The sequence below is a fragment of the Bufo gargarizans genome, chromosome 1 (assembly GCF_014858855.1).
Source record: "Bufo gargarizans isolate SCDJY-AF-19 chromosome 1, ASM1485885v1, whole genome shotgun sequence".
Lineage (NCBI taxonomy): Eukaryota > Metazoa > Chordata > Amphibia > Anura > Bufonidae > Bufo > Bufo gargarizans.
The window spans coordinates 725966253-725985362 of NC_058080.1; the positions used below are offsets into that span (position 1 = coordinate 725966253).

The window sequence follows — 19110 nt, forward strand, 5'->3', positions numbered from 1 at the left end:
ACCCCGGCAGCATCCCTGAGCCTAGCATCGGAGCATCTCAAGGTCCTATGCGCTCCTGTGCCCTGAGCTAAATCGCGCAGGGCACAGGCTCTTTTGTTTTCAATAACACACTGCCGGGCGGTAACTTCCGCCCGGCAGTGTGTTCGGTGACATCACAGGCACTGAAGGGCGGGATTTAGCTCTGCCCTAGCCAGTAAAATGGCTAGGGCAGAGCTAAAGCCCGCCCCTCAGAGCCGGTGACGTCACCGAACACACTGCCGGGCGGAAATTACCGCCCGGCAGTGTGTTATTGAAAACAAAAGAGCCCGTGCCCTGCGCGATTTAGCTCAGGGCACAGGAGCGCATCGAACCTTGAGATGCTCCGATGCTAGGCTCAGGGATGCTGCCGGGGTGAAAATAACGGTTCCCCAACTCCAGGCCTCAGGGCCCACTTACCGGTCAGGATTTAGGAGTATCCCACAGAATGAATACCTGTGGTAAATCCTGATGGATGGACACTAATTATATCAGCTGCCCAATACTAAGGAAATCCTGAAAACATGATCGGCAGTTGGGCACTGAGGACTCGAGTTGAGGACCACTGACTTAATCCATGCCTACCTTCTAATCTACTAGAGTTTATGTACAGGTATATTCCACGTGAGCGGCCGGCGTAGCGAATTAGATGCGCGTACGTTCGGCCACGTAACCCTTTGCGAACCTCCCCTCAAGTGTGCACGTGGACGCTCAAGCGGCCCAGCATGGATACCGCGTTGGCCCGCAAAGGGGTCAGAACCGAAGATTCCGCAGGCACATGTGTGACCTTTCCCGCTACTCCAATAGGGTCCCCCGCAGGCCGAGCCCCACGAGAATTCCTGGGGGGCCCAGTAAACCGCGAAACAGGAGAGTGTCTTACACCAGTTCAGCAAAATCATCCTTCCACAAACCATATGGCGCTCCTTTCCTTCTGCGCCCTTCCGTGTGCCCTTACATCAGTTTACGACCACATGTGGGGTGTTTATGTAAACCACAGAATCAGGGTAATAAATATTAAGTATTGTTTGGCTGTTAACCCCCGATGAGTTAAAGAAAAAAAAAAGGATTAAAATGGAAAATCTGCAAAAAATTTTGAAATTTTTCCTTTAACAGCCTTATTTCACCTTAAGGACCAGGCCGTTTTTTGCAAATATGACCAGTGTCACTTTAAGTGGTGATAACTTTAAAACGCTTTGACTTATCCAAGCCATTCTGAGATTGTTTTTTCATCACATATTGTACTTAATGACACTGGTAAAATGGAGTAAAAAAAACAAACATTTTTATTTATAAAAAAAATACCAAATTTGCTAAAAATTGGGAAAAATTTGCAAATTTACAAGTTTCAATTTCTCTACTTCTATAATACATAGTAATACCTACAAAAATAGTTATTACTTTACATTTCCCATATGTCTACTTCATGTTAGGATCATTTTGGGAATTACATTTTATTTTTGGGGGACGTTACAAGGCTTAGAAGTTTAGAAGTAAATCTTGAAATTTCTCAGAAATTTTCAAAAACCAAATTGTTAAGGACCAGTTCAGGTCTGAAGTCACTTTGTGAGGCTTACATAATAGAAACCACCCAAAAATGACCCCATTCTAGAAACTACACCCCTCAAGGTATTCAAAACAGCTTTTACAAATGTTGTTAACCCTTTAGGTATTCCACAAGAATTAATAGAAAATAGAGATACAATTTCAAAATTTAACTTTTTTGGCGGATTTTTCATTTTAATATTTTTTTTCCAGTTACAAAGCAAGGGTTAACAGCCAAACAAAACTCAATATTTATGGCCCTGATTCTGTAGTTTACAGAAACACCCCATATGTGGTCGTAAACTGCTGTACGGGCACACGGCAGGGCGCAGAAGGAAAGGAATGCCATACGGTTTTTGGAAGGCAGGTTTTGCTGGACAGTTTTTGTTTACACCATGTCCCATTTGAAGCCCCCTGATGCACCCCTAGATTAGAAACTCCATAAAAGTGACCCCATCTAAGAAACTACACCCCTCAAGGTATTCAAAACTGATTTTACAAACGTCGTTACCCTTTAGGTGTTCCACAAGAGTTATTGGCCAATGGAGATGAAATTTCAGAATTAAAATTTTTCAGCAACTTTTCAATTTGAATCCATTTTTTCCAGTTACAAAGCAAGAGTTAACAGCCAAACAAAACTCAATATTTATGGCCCTGATTCTGTAGTTTACAGAAACACCCCATATGTAGTCATAAACTGCTGTAAAGGCACACGGCAGGGCGCAGAAGGAAAGGAATGCCATACGGTTTTTGGAAGGCAGATTTTGCTGGACTGTTTTTTTGACACCATGTCCCATTTGAAGCCCCAAAAAAGTGACCTTATTTTAGAAACTACGGGATAGGGTGGAAGTTTTGTTGGTACTAGTTTAGGGTACATATGATTTTTGGTTGCTCTATATTACACTTTTTGTGAGGCAAGGTAACAAGAAATAGCTGTTTTGGCACCTTTTTTTTTTGTTATTTACAACATTCATCTGACAGGTTAGATCATGTGGTATTTTTATAGAGCAGGTTGTCACAGACGCGGCGGTACCTAATATGTATACTTTTTATTTATTTATGTAAGTTTTACACAAAAAAAATCATGTTTTAGTGTCTCCATAGTCTGAGAGCCATAGTTTTTTCATTTTTTGGGCGATTATCTTAGGTAGGGTCTCATTTTTTGCGGGATGAGATGACGGTTTGCTTGGCACTATTTTGGGGTGCATATGACTTTTTGATCGCTTGCTATTACACTTTGTGTGACATAAGATGACAAAAGATTGCTTTTTTTACACCGTTTTATTTTTGCAGAACATGTACAGACTGTTTGGTCATATGCGTTTCCTGCAGACATATTATTGCTGGCTGATATCTAGATAGGTAACGGAACAAACCATGTCTCTTTGTAGCATCCGCCATTCCCCTCACATTCCAACTAAGTATTCTAGTAACAGGCCCCATAAGAATGCATACATAAAGAAAAGTAGGTTAGTGATCCATACATCTCCACCTCCCAGCAGCTGCAAGAAAAAGTAGCGTCAATCATCAGATTACAATCTCCCGTACATTTCAACATCTTAGAAATGCCAACAATAACCCATTTGACAGTATTAGCCCCCACTGACTTTTCACTTTTTGCCGGCATGTCGCTGGAGTATTGCACCGGACCGCTGCTTAAGTCCCCCGCTTCTCCCGATGATTACAGCTCAAAATGCCACCGCTGAACGGATAATAGGTAGGATTATCGCCGGAGCTGGTGCGCCGTGCGTCCTACTCCATGCGCCGCTAGGCTCCGCCCCCACCGTTTTATTTTTATTTTTTTTACGGTGTTATCCTGAGGGGTTAGGTCATGTGATATTTTTATAGAGCAGGTCGATACGGACACGGCAATACCTAATATGTATACTTTTTTTTTTTATTTACTTAAGTTTTACACAATAACAGCTTTTTTAAAACAAAAAAAAAGATGTTTTAGTGTCTCCATATTCTGAGCCATAGTTTTTTATTTTTTAGGCGATTGTCTTAGGTAGGGGCTCATTTTTTGTGGGATGAGGTGATGGTTAGATTGGTACTATTTTGGTGGGCATATGCCTTTTTGATTGCTTACTGTTGTACTTTTTGTGATGTAAGGTGATAAAAAAAATTGTTTATTTAGCACAGTTTTTATTTTTTATTTTTTACGGTGTTGATCTGAGGGATTAGGTCATGTGATGTGTTTATAGAGCCGGTCGATACAGACGCGCCGATACCTAATTATTTTTTTCCCCTATTTTTTACCTATTTTATGTTTACTTTTATTTGGGAAAATGAAGTTTTTGTTTATTTTTACTTGAAACTTACTTTTCCCACTTTGGGACTTCAACATTTGGGGGTCTAATCCCTTTTACAATGCATTCCAATACTTCTGTATTGGAATGCATTGGCTGTATGAGTAATACAGTGTATATTACTCATACAGCTTCCTGCCTGTGCGATCCAGGGGGCTGGATCTCACAGGCACGTCACAGGAAGGCAGCGGCGATGCCTCAGGAAGGCATCGCGCTGCCTTCCATGCCATCGGGTCCGCCCTACAGCCGCATGGGGACCCGATGGCACCTGCGCCTGCCGCTGCACCATTGAAAAGCCGCAAACCGCAAGGCCGCAAACACGGGGGAGTCACGGGACCCCCCCTCGCATTTAGCCGAGGTGCCTGCTCAATGATTTGAGCAGGCACCGGGTTCCGATCACCGCCCGCCGCGCGGTGGTGATCGGAAATACACAGGGCGTATAGGTACGTCCTGTGTCCTTAAGTACCAGGACATCAGGACATACCTGTGCGCCCTGTGTCCGTAACAGGTTAAAGGTGACCTACAGTAGTGAAGAAAATGGGCTGGGTTGTTATGGAAACCTGGTGTAAAACTGTGTGCATGTCGAAACTGAAGGACCTGCGAGCTTCTATTGGCTGATAAGGGTCATGTGACCATGTGTATAGCAGTCGGGATATGAGGAGAAAGACCTGCAGGCTTCTATTGGCTAATGCAGGTCATGTCATGCTGCCATATTTAGCATTTTTGTATGTGGAATATCTCACGAACGGTACATCCTAGAGAGCTGAGACCCGGTCTAAAACCTTCCCGGACACCTGATGTACCTGTATGCCAAATTTGGTAAAGATTGCTCCAGTTGTTTGGTCGCGCCTAAAGCCATTCCTGCCCCTTTAACCGTGACCACCACAGCACCCTGCCCCTTTAATGCTAGGGCTACACGACGACATGTGTTGTGCAATATTCAGTCTCAAGAATTTTTATAATGATAGGCTATGATTTTATAATGATAGGCTATGGTGTGGCACTGCGACATGCTGTGACTGCAACACGACAGTCGCAAAAAATCCATCCAAGATGGATGCAGGTAGCAGTGTAGTTGTGCCCTATGTGTCGTGCGACTTATTGTCGTTGTGTAGCCCTAGCCTAAAGCTGACCTACAGCAGTGAAGAAAAATGTCTGGGTTGTTATGGAAACCTGGAGTAAAACTGTGTGTGTGAAGCGAGCTTCTATTGGCTGATAAGGGCCTGCGTAGATTGTGTAGATTTTATTATTTTCCCTTATAACATTGTTATAAGTGAAAATAATAGCATTCTTAATACAGAATGCTTAGTAAAATGTGCCTTGAGGGGTTAAAAAAAAATTATATAATTTACTCACCTCATCCACTTGATCGCGCTGCTGGCATCGTCTTCTTTCTTCTTTTTTCAGGACCTGCAAAAGGACCTTTGATGACGTCAGCGCAGGTCCTTCTAAATGAAGATAGAAGATCCTTTTGCAGGTCCTGAAAGAAGAAAAAGAAGACGATGGATGGAAGTGGATGAGGTGAGTTAATTATATTTGTATTTTTTAACCCCTCAAGGCACATTTTACTAAGCACTCTGTATTAAGAATGCTATTATTTTCACTTATAACAATGTTCTAAGGGAAAATAATAAAATCTACACAACACCGAACCCAAACCCGAACTTTAATGAAGAAGTCCGGGTTCGGGTCTGGGAACCACATTCAGTTTTTTATCACACACCGTGCAAAATGCATTGCACTCGCGCGGAAAAAACTGAACAACGCAACGCAATCGCAGTTAAAACTGACTTAAATTGTGTGCGCATTCGCGCGGATTTCCCACAATGCACCCGGGACCCATTCAGAGCAAATCCGGGATGCCTGTGTGAAAGAGGCCTAAATAGCTGTGCATCACAGGGAACGCTCCCAGTTGTTGTTGCAGCTTTCTGTGTTGATGACTTTTGAACCACAAGAGATACTGTAAATCTGATTGCAGAAATCGATTTTTGAGAAAATTCTGGTCTTCCTTGATACGCTACATGAACCCCCTCCCATTGCCCTTGATCCAATATGGTGGCTTTCAAGATGTCGGCCATGTTCCATATGTAGCCTAAAAGATAGGCCACCTCACGCATCACTTGCTGGCGTATCCAGCTATTTCATTTTCCCTTTCATTTCTGAAATAAAAGGGTGTCCTGAGACTTTTGACTCACCCTGGAGATTTCAGTCTACACACATCATAGGAAGCCCAGTGCTGTTCTATGAGATGCTGGTGGAGGATTTCTCATACACGTATGGTATCACTGGTCTGTCTCATCAGCAACAGAGGAAATGAATGATTGTCCATCTAAGGCCACATGCACACGACCATTGGGTGTTTTGCGGTCCGCAAATCGCGGATCCGCAAAACACGGATGGCGTCCGTGTGCGTTCCGCAATTTGTGGAACGGCACGGAAAGCCTTTATTATAACTGCCTAGGACATATGCTGTCCGCATCTTTTGCGGCCCCATTGAAGTGAATGGGTCCGCATCCGAGCCGCCAAAACTGCGGCTCGGATGCGGACCAAAACAACGGCCGTGTGCATGAGGCCTAACACCTATCAGGCTGGACTTCAGGGATCCAGGCTGGTGGGACGTCTGAAACTGCCGCCTTGGGCACTAAGGTTCACATCACCGTTTCATTTTCCCTACTTCTGATCCGTCAGAAGAGCAGAAAGAAAAAATGGATCCTGTAAAAAAAAAAACTGATCCTGAGCATCCGTTATGCACATTTTGCACCCGTTTTAGCAATTTCCGTCTGAGATCGTTTATGTGGGACTTTTTTTTCCGTCTAAGGCTACTTTCACACTAGCGTTACCATTTTCTGGTACTGGGATCCGTCATAGGGTCTCAATACCGGAAAAAAACGCTTCTGTTTTGTCCCCATTCATTGTTAATGGGGACAAAATGTAACTGAACAGAACGGAATGCTCCAAAATGCATTCCATTCCGTTCTCATACCGGAGAGCAAACCGCAGCATGCAGTGGTGTGCTTTCCGTCCTTGGATGCGGAGCAAATCTTGGACACAATAGGAAACGGACCCGTCCCCCATTAACTTTCATGGAGTTCATGACGGATCCATCTTGGCTATATTAAAGATAATACAACCGGATCTGTTCATAATGGATGCAGACGGTTGTATTATCAGTAACGGAGGCGGTTTCCCTGCCGGATCCAGCAAAAACACTAGTGGGAAAGAAGCCTAAAATAATGGATCTTGGGCAGAAATGGCTAATATGGAAGCAAAATGTGCATAAATGCGCATAACGGATGCTCAAAACATAGGATCCTGTTTTGTTTTTTTGTTCTCATTTTCTGACGGATCAGAACGGAAAATGAAGCGGTGATGTGAACCAGGCCTTGTGCGTAGAATGGCTCTGTGTATAAAACTGTTTGATTGTTCTTGTGATCGGTGGTGGTCCACAGAATATACCTCCGGGGGTTGTCCCACCACAGCAACGTATTACCTGGCAGAGTGGCAGTCCACAAGGAAGGGGTTGTTCAGGGTGGCTTATCCTCAGAATAGGTCTCGATGACGCCCCTATGATCAGCTGTTTCATAGTAGCTCCAGTGCTGGAACTACACGGCTCCCTCCATTGTGGAGTGGACAGGGTTACTGGTTACTGCACAGCTGCTCTCATTCACTTAAACTGGAGCAGCGCTGCAGTCACCAGCTCCCAGGGGCGGACTGGGAACTTAAAGGGGTTTTGCCATCACAGACAATGGGGGCATATCGCTAGGATATGCCCCCATTGTCTGATAGGTGCGAGTCCCACCTCTGGGACCCGCACCTACACATAGAAAGGACCGGAGAAAGTAGTGGAGGGAGCACTGCGCATGCGCAGCCGCCCTCCATTCATTTCTATGGGGGCGCTGAAAATATCAGAGCGCTGGCTCAGCTCTTTCCGTCGGCCCCATAGAAATGAATGGGAGCATGGGCAGCGCATGCTCGGTGCGCTCCCATTCACTTGTATGGGAGCAGCGCTTGGTGGTGGCCACAACTCTCCCTGCTCTGTTCTCGTTGTAGGTGTGGGTCCCAGAGGTGGGACCGTCACCCGCACCTATCAGACAATGGGGGCATATCCTAGTGATATGCCCCCATTGTCTGTGATGGGAATACCCCATTAAAGTGGCCCTGGAAAATACTAAAAGTGGCCCCATTTTGTAGTTGGATCCAAATTGATAGAAGGCAGGACCAGCAATACCATATTGTGGCACATTACTCCACCCCAACAGAGCCAAGTACCACAGTTCATCACAAAATACTGCCAGCAGCACAAAATACATCCCCAAAATCTTCCACTGGCTGGCCATGAAGAAAGCTCAGGCGGCCCCCTGGGCATTGGCCCACCAGGAAATTTCCCTGTAAGGTCTATGGCCATCCGCCCCTGCCAGCGCCATACGCTACACAATAGATGGAGCTGTGTACTTCTGGCACTTGGGGCTAGCCCAAAAAAGCTGGAGCAGTCCCATCTGCTTGAATAGCAGACCACTAACAGTGATTTGCTGTTCAAGTACATGACCTCTGAGGCCAGTGATTGGCTGCAGCGGTCACGGGACTAAGCCACTACCTGGTCTTGTGGAGCCCAGAATAGCCAGCAACAGGGTGGCATTGTGGGCACGGGGCTTTTTTCTTTTTTTAAATGGACACAAGTTAGGACCATAAGGGTTGGCAGGCTCCTAGGCCGGACATCCCCATAAGTGCTCTTGCACACGGCCGTTGTTTGGCTGTTCCATGCATTGGGGACTGCAATTTGCGGTCCCCAATGCACGGGCACCATCCATGCGGCTGGAGGCACGAACAGAAACCCCACAGAAGCAATCCATAGTGAATGCCGTGGGCACATGGCCGGCGCCTGTATATTGCGGACCCGCTATTTGCGGGCTGTAATATGGGCCATAGCCGGAAACGACCGTGTGCATGAAATTTTCTCCGTGTGTGTTCCATGTTTTTTTTTTACGGCCCGTATGCGGAACGATTCACTTCAATGGGGCCACAAAAAAACGGAAATTATTATGTGTGCATTACGTTTCCGTATGTCTGTTCTGCACAGCACAAAAAAATAAAATATGTCCTATTATTGTCTGCATTACAGACAAGGATAGGACTGTTCTATTAGGGGCCGGCTGTTCCGTTCCGCAAAATAAGGAATGCACACGGACGTCATCCGTGTTTTGCGGATCAACATGAGCCCTAATTGTGCATTTATTTACTGCAGGAAAGTAAATGGAGACTGGCGAGGGTGCCAGAGGGGCAGCACTGCAGGAGCAGGGGTGTTCTGCCAGATCTCTATAGCTACACCGGAAGTGACGCGGCCGCACAGGAATCAGCTGGAGGAGGGTGTGCGCAGCTCTGCGCAAATCCACTAGCTTAGGATAGAATCATTCCAGCGCCGAGATAGAAGTACTTCGTACACCGCGCGTGCGCATTTAGGGGTATAGAGATTTTTCAGCGCAAAATGTTGCATCAGATCTCCCTATCCCTGAGTGCGCAGGCGCCCACAAATCAGTGGCAGTTTATCCTGATGTGATCTGATGATTTATGCGCGCGTGCGCACTCAGGGGTAGGGAGATCTGATGCAACATTTTGCACTGCAAAATCTCTATACCCCTAAGTGCGCACAAAGTACTTCTATCTCGGCGCTGCAACGATTCTTTCCTAAGCCAGTGGATGTACGCTTGCGCAGCGCACACCCTCCTCCAGCTCATTCCTGTGCGGCCACGTCACTTCCGGTATAGACTTTTCGCAAGGTATAGAGATTTGGCAGAACAGGGGATTTCGACACATAACTTCACAACAGCCCAGACCAACCACTCAAAGCATTACCAGTGATGACTAACCTCGGGGACTCCAGCTGTGATGAAAACTACGACTCCATTCATTTCTATGGAGTTCTGAGAACAGTTAAGCAAGTGTGCATCTTGGGAATTGTAGTTTTACCATAGCTGGAGTGCCGAAGGTTAGCCATCACAGCATTACACCGTGGCCAGTGACGTCATGACACAGAGGCGGGGCCTACCGCTTCACTGACAAGCTGCCCATCCTCTGGCCGTCCGCCCTAAAATAGTTGTCTGTGTCATTGCCTGTGTAGAATTTTCTATAACTGCAGCTCAGTCGTCTATAGGTTTACTTCTGTATTGCTCGCCTACCCCTGACATATTTCATGCGAGCTCTTCCAATGTCCGGCGGTCCCGTATTTCCGGTCAGGCACTGACTTAGACAGTCCTAGAGGGGTTGATGTACGGAGAGGCGGAGCTCAGGGCTCTCTCTTTCCGCTGGACCCGCCATCTTGCAGGTAGCCGCATGAGAGCTCGGGCTCCCGGGATGTGAGGGGAATTCATCATAGCCCTCGGGGTTTTCGTTATATGATCGGCCGTTGTGTCAGGGGGAGTACACGGGGAGTTGGCGGGGGACGTTTCCGGGGTGAGAGGGGCTGCTGCTTACGAGCACCGGCTGCTGTATGTGCGGCCTCCCGGCCGGCTGGGGATGGTCGTGTCACGCTACACAAACCCAGAGGTTCATCTGCTGAGGTAGCAGAGCTGAGTGTGTGTTAGTTGTCGGCCGTATGGCATGAGACGCCTTGCAGTTGATTACCCCTTTGAGATCGCTCTTCTGCTCATGTACACGGGGGGGATTGGTGGGCACTGGGCAGTGTGGAGCAGGGATGGCTGTTTTCCAAAATTATCATATAAACCTGAACTGGCGTTTAGTTGCTATTGGCAAGTTATTATATATATATATATATATATATATATATATATATATATATATATATATATATATATATATATTAGTACCCCAGTATAGGTCTCCCCTATATAATACATTGTTGTGGTAAGGCTCTGTTCACATCACCCCTAATTGTGTCAGATTGAGAGTATTGCCTGCACCATGTGGCACTGTATAGGCATGTAGTGCCCATTGGCTCCAACTGTAAAAAAAAGGTTCCTTTCTATGAGAATCTGCAAGGAAAAGTGTAGTTGACTGGAATTTTCTTGATCAGCGGGGGTCTGACGCCCAGGTCCGCCGCTGATCAGCTGTTTGAGAAGGCATCGGTGCTTGTCTTGGCACTGCCGCCTTTTCTCAGCTTTTCCTAGGCCGTGTAATGTCACGCGGCCCAGTGAATGGGGCTGAGCGGCCATACCAAGCACAGCCGCTATACACTGTATGGGATGAGTGAATATTTCTCATCCAGAGTGTTTCCCCTCTGTGGGGTTGTTCCTGCTGGTGAAGAATCTCCCGCTTCTGCTTGATTGTCAGGGCAAGGAGGGATGGCCGTGTCAATCTCATGCCTGCCCCGCTGTTCCACTTCCGAAGCAGAAGCTGTTCATACGCCACTTCCTGGAAGTGTTAGGGGCGCACGCGCAGTCACTGCTCCAATAGTGGAAGCTGGGCCACGGTGTAGGCGTGCGATTCTGTCTCATTTTAGTCATAATCGGTGGTCTCCTCACACGGACCCTTAAGCTAAATGCACACGATCAGGATTGCGTGCGGAAAATCCGGACCGTAGGTCATGTACATTTCCGTGTAGATATTTACCTGCGGTGTGGATTTTAAAATCCTCAGCATGTCCGTTTTATTTTTCCAGGCCAGTTTTTGTTCATTCACTTAGTAAAATCTGCACCAATTGATGTGGATTGACCGCACAGATTTGCCTGCGAACACCTGCGGATTTCTGTGTGGATTCTCCGCACGTGAATCCTGACCGTGTGCACTTAAGCTTTAAAATATTAATGTAACGTTTTTATAAAGTGCTCTCTAACTGGGCTTGTACACAGCAAAAAAAAAAAAGTTGCGCAGCTCTGGATACCTGTCATCAGTGGGGCTGCTGGGAGTTGTACTTCCTTGCCTTGTCCTCGGATGTCATCCATAAGCTTATATACGGTTTATTTTGGTGCGTTTTTTTTTTCTTTTCTAATTGCCATAGGAAAAAACACATGCATTTTTAGTGCTGTGTTGCCCATGGGGATAATTGGTGCGTCTGGGGACATCTGTCCCCCTCAGTCCTGACACTGGGCCTTGTGGGGGCTCTTGCTGAGGGTTGGTTGCGTGCGATGCCATCCTAGTGACGATTAGAGATGCGCAAATTTAATGTTTTGAAATTTAGTTTAAGATTCGTTTACTCGTAAAAGCAGAATTGAGTTATGAATTCCGTTACCACGGACAATAATGCAATTCTGACGGAATGCCTTTAGAGGCATTCCGTTATTCATTCCCTCATAATAGAAGTCTGTGGGCTGCAAAACTGATCTGTCCCGTTTCCGTTATGCAGGGGAGTCTTCATCATTAACAGAAACGGGACTGATTCGTTTTGCAGCCCATAGACTTCTGTTATGAGGGAATGAATAACGGAATGCCTCTAAAGGCATTCCGGCAGAATTGCGTTATCGTCCATGGTAACGGAATCCATAACGCCATTCTGCTTTTGCCAGTAAACTAATTGCAATTTCAAAATATAAAATTTGCTCGTCTCTAGTGACTATGTTCCCGTAGCCTGTGCTGTGGCTGTTGTCCTGAATTTGTAATCCCTGTATTTGGAGCTTGGGGGGGGGGGGGGGGGGGGGGTGTATTGTGTCCTTATCCCCCGGCACAATCATGTATCTGTTCACTGCTCTGTGCACAGTGGTTAAAATTTTAATTTTTTTTCCTTTCTGCAGTAAGGTGCAACCATGACCAACACAAGAGGCAAAAGGCGTGGAACGCGTTATATGTTCTCCAGACCCTTCCGTAAACATGGTAAGAGACCCGTCCACCACATCAGGTGACCTGCGCGTACGAGGAGGCCTGACCAGCTTGCTGGTGAATAATTACACTGGAAAAGCAACTCTACTGTTATTGAGGGCACACTTTATATTTAAGGGGGTTGTACCACAACAGCCCACTTATACGTATTACCAATTGGGCAGGTTATGCAAGCAAGTCAGATGGGGGTCTGTGGGTGCTGCCCACGGTCACCCTTTTCTCCAGTCGAAATTGGGGACTAAGGGCCTCGCTTTCTTGGCAGCTTTAAGCATCCCAGGCTGTAGGGTGAATGGTGCCATGGGGCAGAGTGATTTGCTATGCTCCACTGTCCTCAGTCGTTATACCCTCATTGCTTTATGTAAAAATCTAATGCTCTGTGATGACCTTTCTCCAAACTATTTACTTTCTAAGTAAATATGAGTCAATCATTTCACCGGTTCTGAGAGCACAAACGACCTATAGTGAGATGAAGGCCACTGCTGAGGTTATTTTATCCTTCTTGTCTTGAGTTAGTAAAACTTCAAGAGTTGTGTAGCCTTAGAGGCCTATCACTTCTCACAGCTCAGAATTTGCTACAAATTGCTGTATTTAGCCCAAAAGTACTCAGGGAGCTACAGCATGGACTCCAGGCTGTTTGGATCTGTGCTGATACATTGTAGCAGACTCGGTACATGACAGGCTTATGCTGCAGGTTCATTAGCTAACAAATTACTTACTAATTTTGTGTAGTTTTTCCGGTTGTGGATAACTTATCCGTCTTTCTCTAGGAGTGGTTCCCCTATCAACGTACATGCGTATCTACAAGAAGGGTGATATTGTGGACATCAAGGTAAGGATTTATTACAGCTAAAATATGACTGATCAACCATTACATTTTAAAGGGAACCTATGAACAACCGACCTCAATCATCGGCAACCACTTACTTTTAGCTCATGAGTGACACCGCTGAGATCGGCATTTCGATCAGTATTTTATGCTGCCCTCAATGAGATCAGCATAAAGTTGATGACTGGTTCCCTTTAAGGTTTTCACATAAGATGTGAAATTTGCATTTGGCAGTGAATAAGAACGTAGTGGAAAAGTTTCTCTAATTGGCTCATTTCTACTCCGGTGCCACTTCCTTGTCCTTTATATAGTCCATTGTTCCTGCACTACTCATGCTCTGTCCTTTTCTCCTAACTAGAAATTGGCGAATCAATTCTAATTAATCAAATTGGTTAAGTCAGCTTCCTGGATCACCAAGGGGCCAGACCTGCTGCTCAGGAGACTTCTCCCTCCTTCCCCTTGATTACAAGAGCCTGACATCTTGCCTGGTCTTGCCAACTTCATGCCTGTGCTGTTACTCAGAGTGTAGGTGGAAGTGCAGAAGGATCTGGAGCTGCTGCCGATGTCTTGGTCTGCCTTGAAGTGCTTCAGATGGAGGAGTGCTGCCTCTTCTTACAGGTGCACTCAGATGGCAGCGGCACATGCACATGCAACTGCTGGTACTCGGAGAGCATGTGTAAGATGTCTGGCCCTGATAATCATGGATGTGGGGATAGGTGTGGACCAGCCCCTCGTATTTCAGGAGGATAACTTTGAACTAGTTTGATTTGTTAGAAAGTAAATGGAGATCAGCAAATCTATTCTAAGTAAAGATGAATCTATCATTTTCCTCGGTTCTGAGAGCACAAACTACATTTTGTGATACGAGTACTTGAAATCGCATCAGAATTCAGATTTAGTTACAAGGGATCTGGGCACCAAAATCATCAAATCTGCCAACATTTCTCATCTAATGCAAGTGAATGCGGAACCTTATACTCCAACACTACTTCACTAAAGTACCTTATTTCCAGCAGTCGTCTTACTTTATTTTGTTCCGCCCCCTCCCCACATCATAGTCTCTACCTTCTAGAAATGCCCCGTCCTTCTTCCTGTCGGCAGCCAGAAAACTTGCGCAGGTGCAGTACCGCCTGCGGCTTGCGCGATCATCAAGCTCCTGGGGGCAACAGCCTCAAAAGTCTCACTGGGCATGCGCTGAGCCCAGTGATGTAACCTGAGCGCTGTTGCCCTGAGGAGGTTGATGATCGCGCAGGCGGTACTGCGCCTGTGCGAGTTTTCTGGCTGCCGACAGGAAGGACGGGGCATTTCTAGAAGGTAGACTATGACGTGGGGAGGGGGCGGGACCGTTTGCCGGGGCTGTGGGAGGTTATTTGAGGATCAGGAGGTGTTCTTGGGCACTGCAGGGGTGTGTTGCTGGGCACCGGAGAAGGAAAAACGCCCATCTGGGCACCTTGGAGCCTCATTAGCATAACATAAAAGTAAAAAGACTGCTGGAAATAAGGTACTTTAGTGAACATAGCGATGGTGACAGCTTAAAATGGTAAAAGCAGGTGACAGATTCCCTTTAAGTATTGGGCCACTCCACAGTGAACCCTTCATTACCGGTTTCTGAGCGGTTGCTCCACTGTATGGCTGTACAGTGGTCCTTGCACAACAAGCCCAATATTGTGACTGTCCTACTTTACAGCAGACATACTAATAACATGCTAGAAATGAACACTTATTGTGAGGACTGAACTTCTCGTTTACCCCTCTGTACGAATTTGTTCTTTGCAGGGTATGGGCGCAGTACAAAAAGGCATGCCACATAAATGCTACCATGGCAAGACTGGCCGGATCTATAACGTTACACAGCACGCCGTGGGTATAATTGTCAACAAGCAGATCAAGTAAGTGAGGATACTGTGACGTCCATTCAGAGCCCTTTCACTTTACCAGTTGGATTGGTACATATCTGGATTGGTCATTCAAAAGGGCTACAGAAAACATCTTCTTAAAACCCAAGCAAACTGACCTGTGTTGCTTGTGTCCTGTCAGAAGAGACAGCTGCCGAAACCACATGTAGTGTGACTGATATAGAGTGCGCCGGTTATTCACTGGGTGTGTGGACATTGCTTCATGACGTTTAAGTTACGCAGAGATCTGGCCAACCACTAAGTTGCTTTATGGAATGTGGCTATTCCATGGGGTTGCGCCAGATTTATCCTAAAGGGGTTGTTCAACTTCCAAGTGTTTTGAACAAAGGACCCGTCGAGGGGATCATGAATGCCTGCTCCCCAACCCTCGGTTCTGGCTTGCACAGTTTACCACCAAGAAAGGTGGAATTGTGTGAAGAAAGTGTTAAACTGGAAATGGACCTTTTCGTTTTGATGCACTTGTACTTCCTGCTGGATCCACTTCAGCACTTAAGGCTACTTTCACACCTGCGTTAGGTGCAGATCCGTCTGGTATCTGCACAGACGGATCTGCACCTATAAATGCAAACAATTGTATATGTTCAGTACGGATCCGTCTGCATACACTTGGTCAAAAAAAAGTCTTAAGTGCAAGTCAAACGGATCTGTTTACAATTGCACCAATATTGTCAATGTAGACGGATTCGTCCCCATTGACCTACATTGTAAGTCAGGACGGATCCGTATGGCTCCGCACTGCCAGACGGACACCAAAACGCTGCGAGCAGCGTTTTGGTGTCCGCCTCCAGAGCGGAATGGAGGCGGACCGGAGCCAAACTGATGCATTCTGAATGGATCCGCATCCATTCAGAATGCATTGGGGCTAAACTGATCTGTTTTGGGCTCACAGGTGGACCTAGAAACGGCAGTGTGAAAGTAGCCTAAAATGGTCTGATTCCAGCCTTAAAGGAAATGTCACCAAAAATTATCTGCCAGTTAAAACCAGATGGTAACACATTTTTTTTTTTTTTTTTTTTTTCTAATGTTTTTATTTTCTGATAGTATTTTTTTTTTTGTTTCCTGAACATTAGCTATGGGTGCTTAACAGCATTTACAAAGCATTAAATTCCTTACGGCAGCCCCACTGTCTATAGACACAATGATCTTGAGCTGACCCTTTTGACTTCTATGCAGAGTGTTCTAGGTGTGTTATGTGATCTGTGCAGAGATCATTGTACAACGAAAGAATAGATAATCTTTGATCGCCTATGGTGAATCCTGTCTTATCTATATACAGAGGTGATATCATTACAGGCAGGTTTAGAATAGCAGATGGCTGCAGTAAAATGTTCTCTACAGACCTAGAAGTAGCGTCTATTAGGCTGGCCAGGGTGGAAACTTCAGGATTTTTGTTTTTAGTTTAAATATAAAAAGTGACATTGAAAATTAAAAATGACATCACAAATTATTAAAAAATGTTAAACATAAAGTAATGGAAACAGCAGGTCACTTTCTGATGAAACATTCCCTTTAAATGGGCATTCTGGTTACTCTCTCAGCTGCACTTGTCTATCTCCAGAACTCCCATAGAAATGAATGGAGCAGCTGCACGCATGCCCGACCGGCACGGGGAATGTGTCATCAGAAAATTGCGTTTAAATCACTGTTTAACATTTTTTATGTAGTTTAATTTTCCATGTCGCTGTATAGTTAAATAAAAACACAAAATCCTGCAGTTTTCACACTGGTCACTAAGCCTAATAATTGCTGCCACTACTTGCTCTGTACAGATCACTTTTCTGCAGTTATCTGCTAACTGTCATTCTAATCCTGCCTGTAATGACATCACCTTTGTGTATAGATAAGACAGGATCCACTATTCACAATAGTTGATTGTCAAATGATGTCTCTTCTTTCCTTGTACTGCACAGGGCATACTTGGAACGGTCTCCTCCAGACCATTGTGTCTATGGCTCAAGTGGCTTTTTTTTTTTTTTATGCTGTTAAGAACAGCTCAGGCAAGGTGGCCGCCCCCATAATCATGTTCAGGAAATGGAATAAATCTGTAATTGGAAAATAAAAACAGATTAGAAAAAAGATGTCACTATCTGGTTTAAACTGGCAGATAAAAATTTTGGGGACATGTTTCCTTTAAAGTAACCGAAATACACCTTTTTAAGGGAGTTTATCAAAGGTACCATTTGGAAAGTATTGGCCTAATTGCAGGGATGGGTAAGAAGGATTTTTCCAATCGGTTTGTGGAATATCGCTAGCATATGCAACAAATATCAGATGTTCCAACTCTGGGGACCCTCTTCTATCTCTGGAATGGGGCCCTCGAATTTAAAGGAGAGCAACTGCATGCATGGCCACCCTCCATTTACTGCTATGGAAGTTCCCATAAAAGCTGAGTATGTGCTGCTTGGCTATTTGGAAGTCCCATAGCAGTGAATAGAGCAGGGATCAGCAACCTCCGGCACTCCAGCTGTTCTGAAACTACAACTCCCAGAATCCTCACTTCACTTCCTTTGGAGTTACAAGAACAGCCAAGTACCTGTGAATGCTGGGAATTGTAGTTTCACAGCAGCTGGAGTGCCAAAGGTTGCTGACCCCTGTAATGGAGGATGCCGCTCATGCATTGTATCGTCTCCACCACTTACTTTGGGGGGGGGGGGGGGGGGGCTGTTCTTGAGACTGATAAGAACAGGGCATTGAGGTGGGTCCCACATCTGATACTTGTGAGGTGGGAAAACCTCTTTAATGTTAGTGCCTCATGTTGGTTCTTTGTTTTAGTTTACAAAGCAAGTTTTCAGCAATGCTTCACTTTGTTTTAAAGGGGTAAGATCCTTGCCAAAAGAATCAATGTCCGTGTGGAGCACATCCGCCACTCCAAGAGCAGAGACAGCTTCCTGCAGCGTGTCAAGGAGAACGAGAGGAAGAAGAAGGAAGCCAAGGAGACGGGCGTCTGGGTGGTACTGAAGCGTCAGGTATGTAGCTGCTCGCCGTGGTCATCAGTGACTGCACTTACAGACGCTCAGTGATGACCTTTCTCCAAACTATTTACTTTAGTGGTAAATATGAGTCAATTATTTCACCGGTTCTGAGGGCATTTATGCTATTTCCAGCGCCTGGTGACCTCTGATGCAGATTATGGTAATACATTTTGTTTTTTGTTTTTTTTTTACAGCCAGCCCAACCAAAAGCAGCTCACTTTGTCCGCACTTATGGAAAGGAACCTGAGCTCCTTGAGCCAATTCCCTATGAGTTTATGGCATAATGTGTCACAATTAAAATATTCTTCGTTTTGGAAGCCAAAGCGTGTCTGATTCTTTCTTGTATGACAGTAACTTGAATTCCAGTTAATGCCAGCAGCTTAATAAAGAAAATGAGTTGTGTTGTGTTTGCTTGGTTCTAGCTAATATTAGCTTGCCAACACTGGAAATGGGACCCTCCATATGTAACAGAAGTTGGTCTTGTTTTACCATAGACCTAATGTTATATTTTCCGAGTTTTTAAACATACTGGAGATTTATTGCGTGTTGTATCACAATCCAATGGACTGTCATCCCCAAAGTTTTGGGAATTTGTTTTCCCATCACCCATGACAGCACCCATGCAACTAGGACCTCCCATCCGGGACAGGAAACCTGAAGAGACAAAATGGTTCTCACCCCCACCACTCCTTAGTTTAGGTTTCCTGTCCTCCGGATAGGAGGTAACATATTTTTCGCCCCATAAGATGCACTCCAGAAAATGC

The 19110-nt window shown here is 45.5% G+C and overlaps 1 protein-coding gene and 1 non-coding gene across 2 annotated transcripts; both read left to right on the forward strand.

The window, feature by feature from the left end:
• Positions 1–10123: 10123 nt before the first annotated feature.
• On the forward strand, positions 10124–18669 carry LOC122924870 (60S ribosomal protein L21-like). Its single transcript, XM_044276390.1, has 6 exons — positions 10124–10185; positions 12548–12626; positions 13400–13461; positions 15235–15347; positions 18190–18340; positions 18541–18669. The coding sequence occupies exons 2-6, from the start codon at positions 12560–12562 to the stop codon at positions 18628–18630; spliced, it is 483 nt and encodes a 160-aa protein (XP_044132325.1). The 5' UTR covers positions 10124–10185; positions 12548–12559; the 3' UTR covers positions 18631–18669.
• LOC122925295 lies at positions 15375–15506 on the forward strand. The gene has a single exon (XR_006387606.1). It is a non-coding gene; the product is annotated as a small nucleolar RNA SNORA27 (small nucleolar RNA).
• Positions 18670–19110: the final 441 nt, after the last annotated feature.

Excerpts from the sequence above, each read along its gene's own strand:
- LOC122924870 (XM_044276390.1), top strand. The coding sequence starts at position 12,560 with ATGACCAACACAAGAGGCAAAAGGCGTGGAACGCGTTATATGTTCTCC. Across the intron at positions 15,348-18,189 it reads ATTGTCAACAAGCAGATCAA|GGGTAAGATCCTTGCCAAAA; the intron begins GTAAGTGAGGAT and ends TTTGTTTTAAAG. Across the intron at positions 18,341-18,540 it reads GGGTGGTACTGAAGCGTCAG|CCAGCCCAACCAAAAGCAGC; the intron begins GTATGTAGCTGC and ends TTTTTTTTACAG.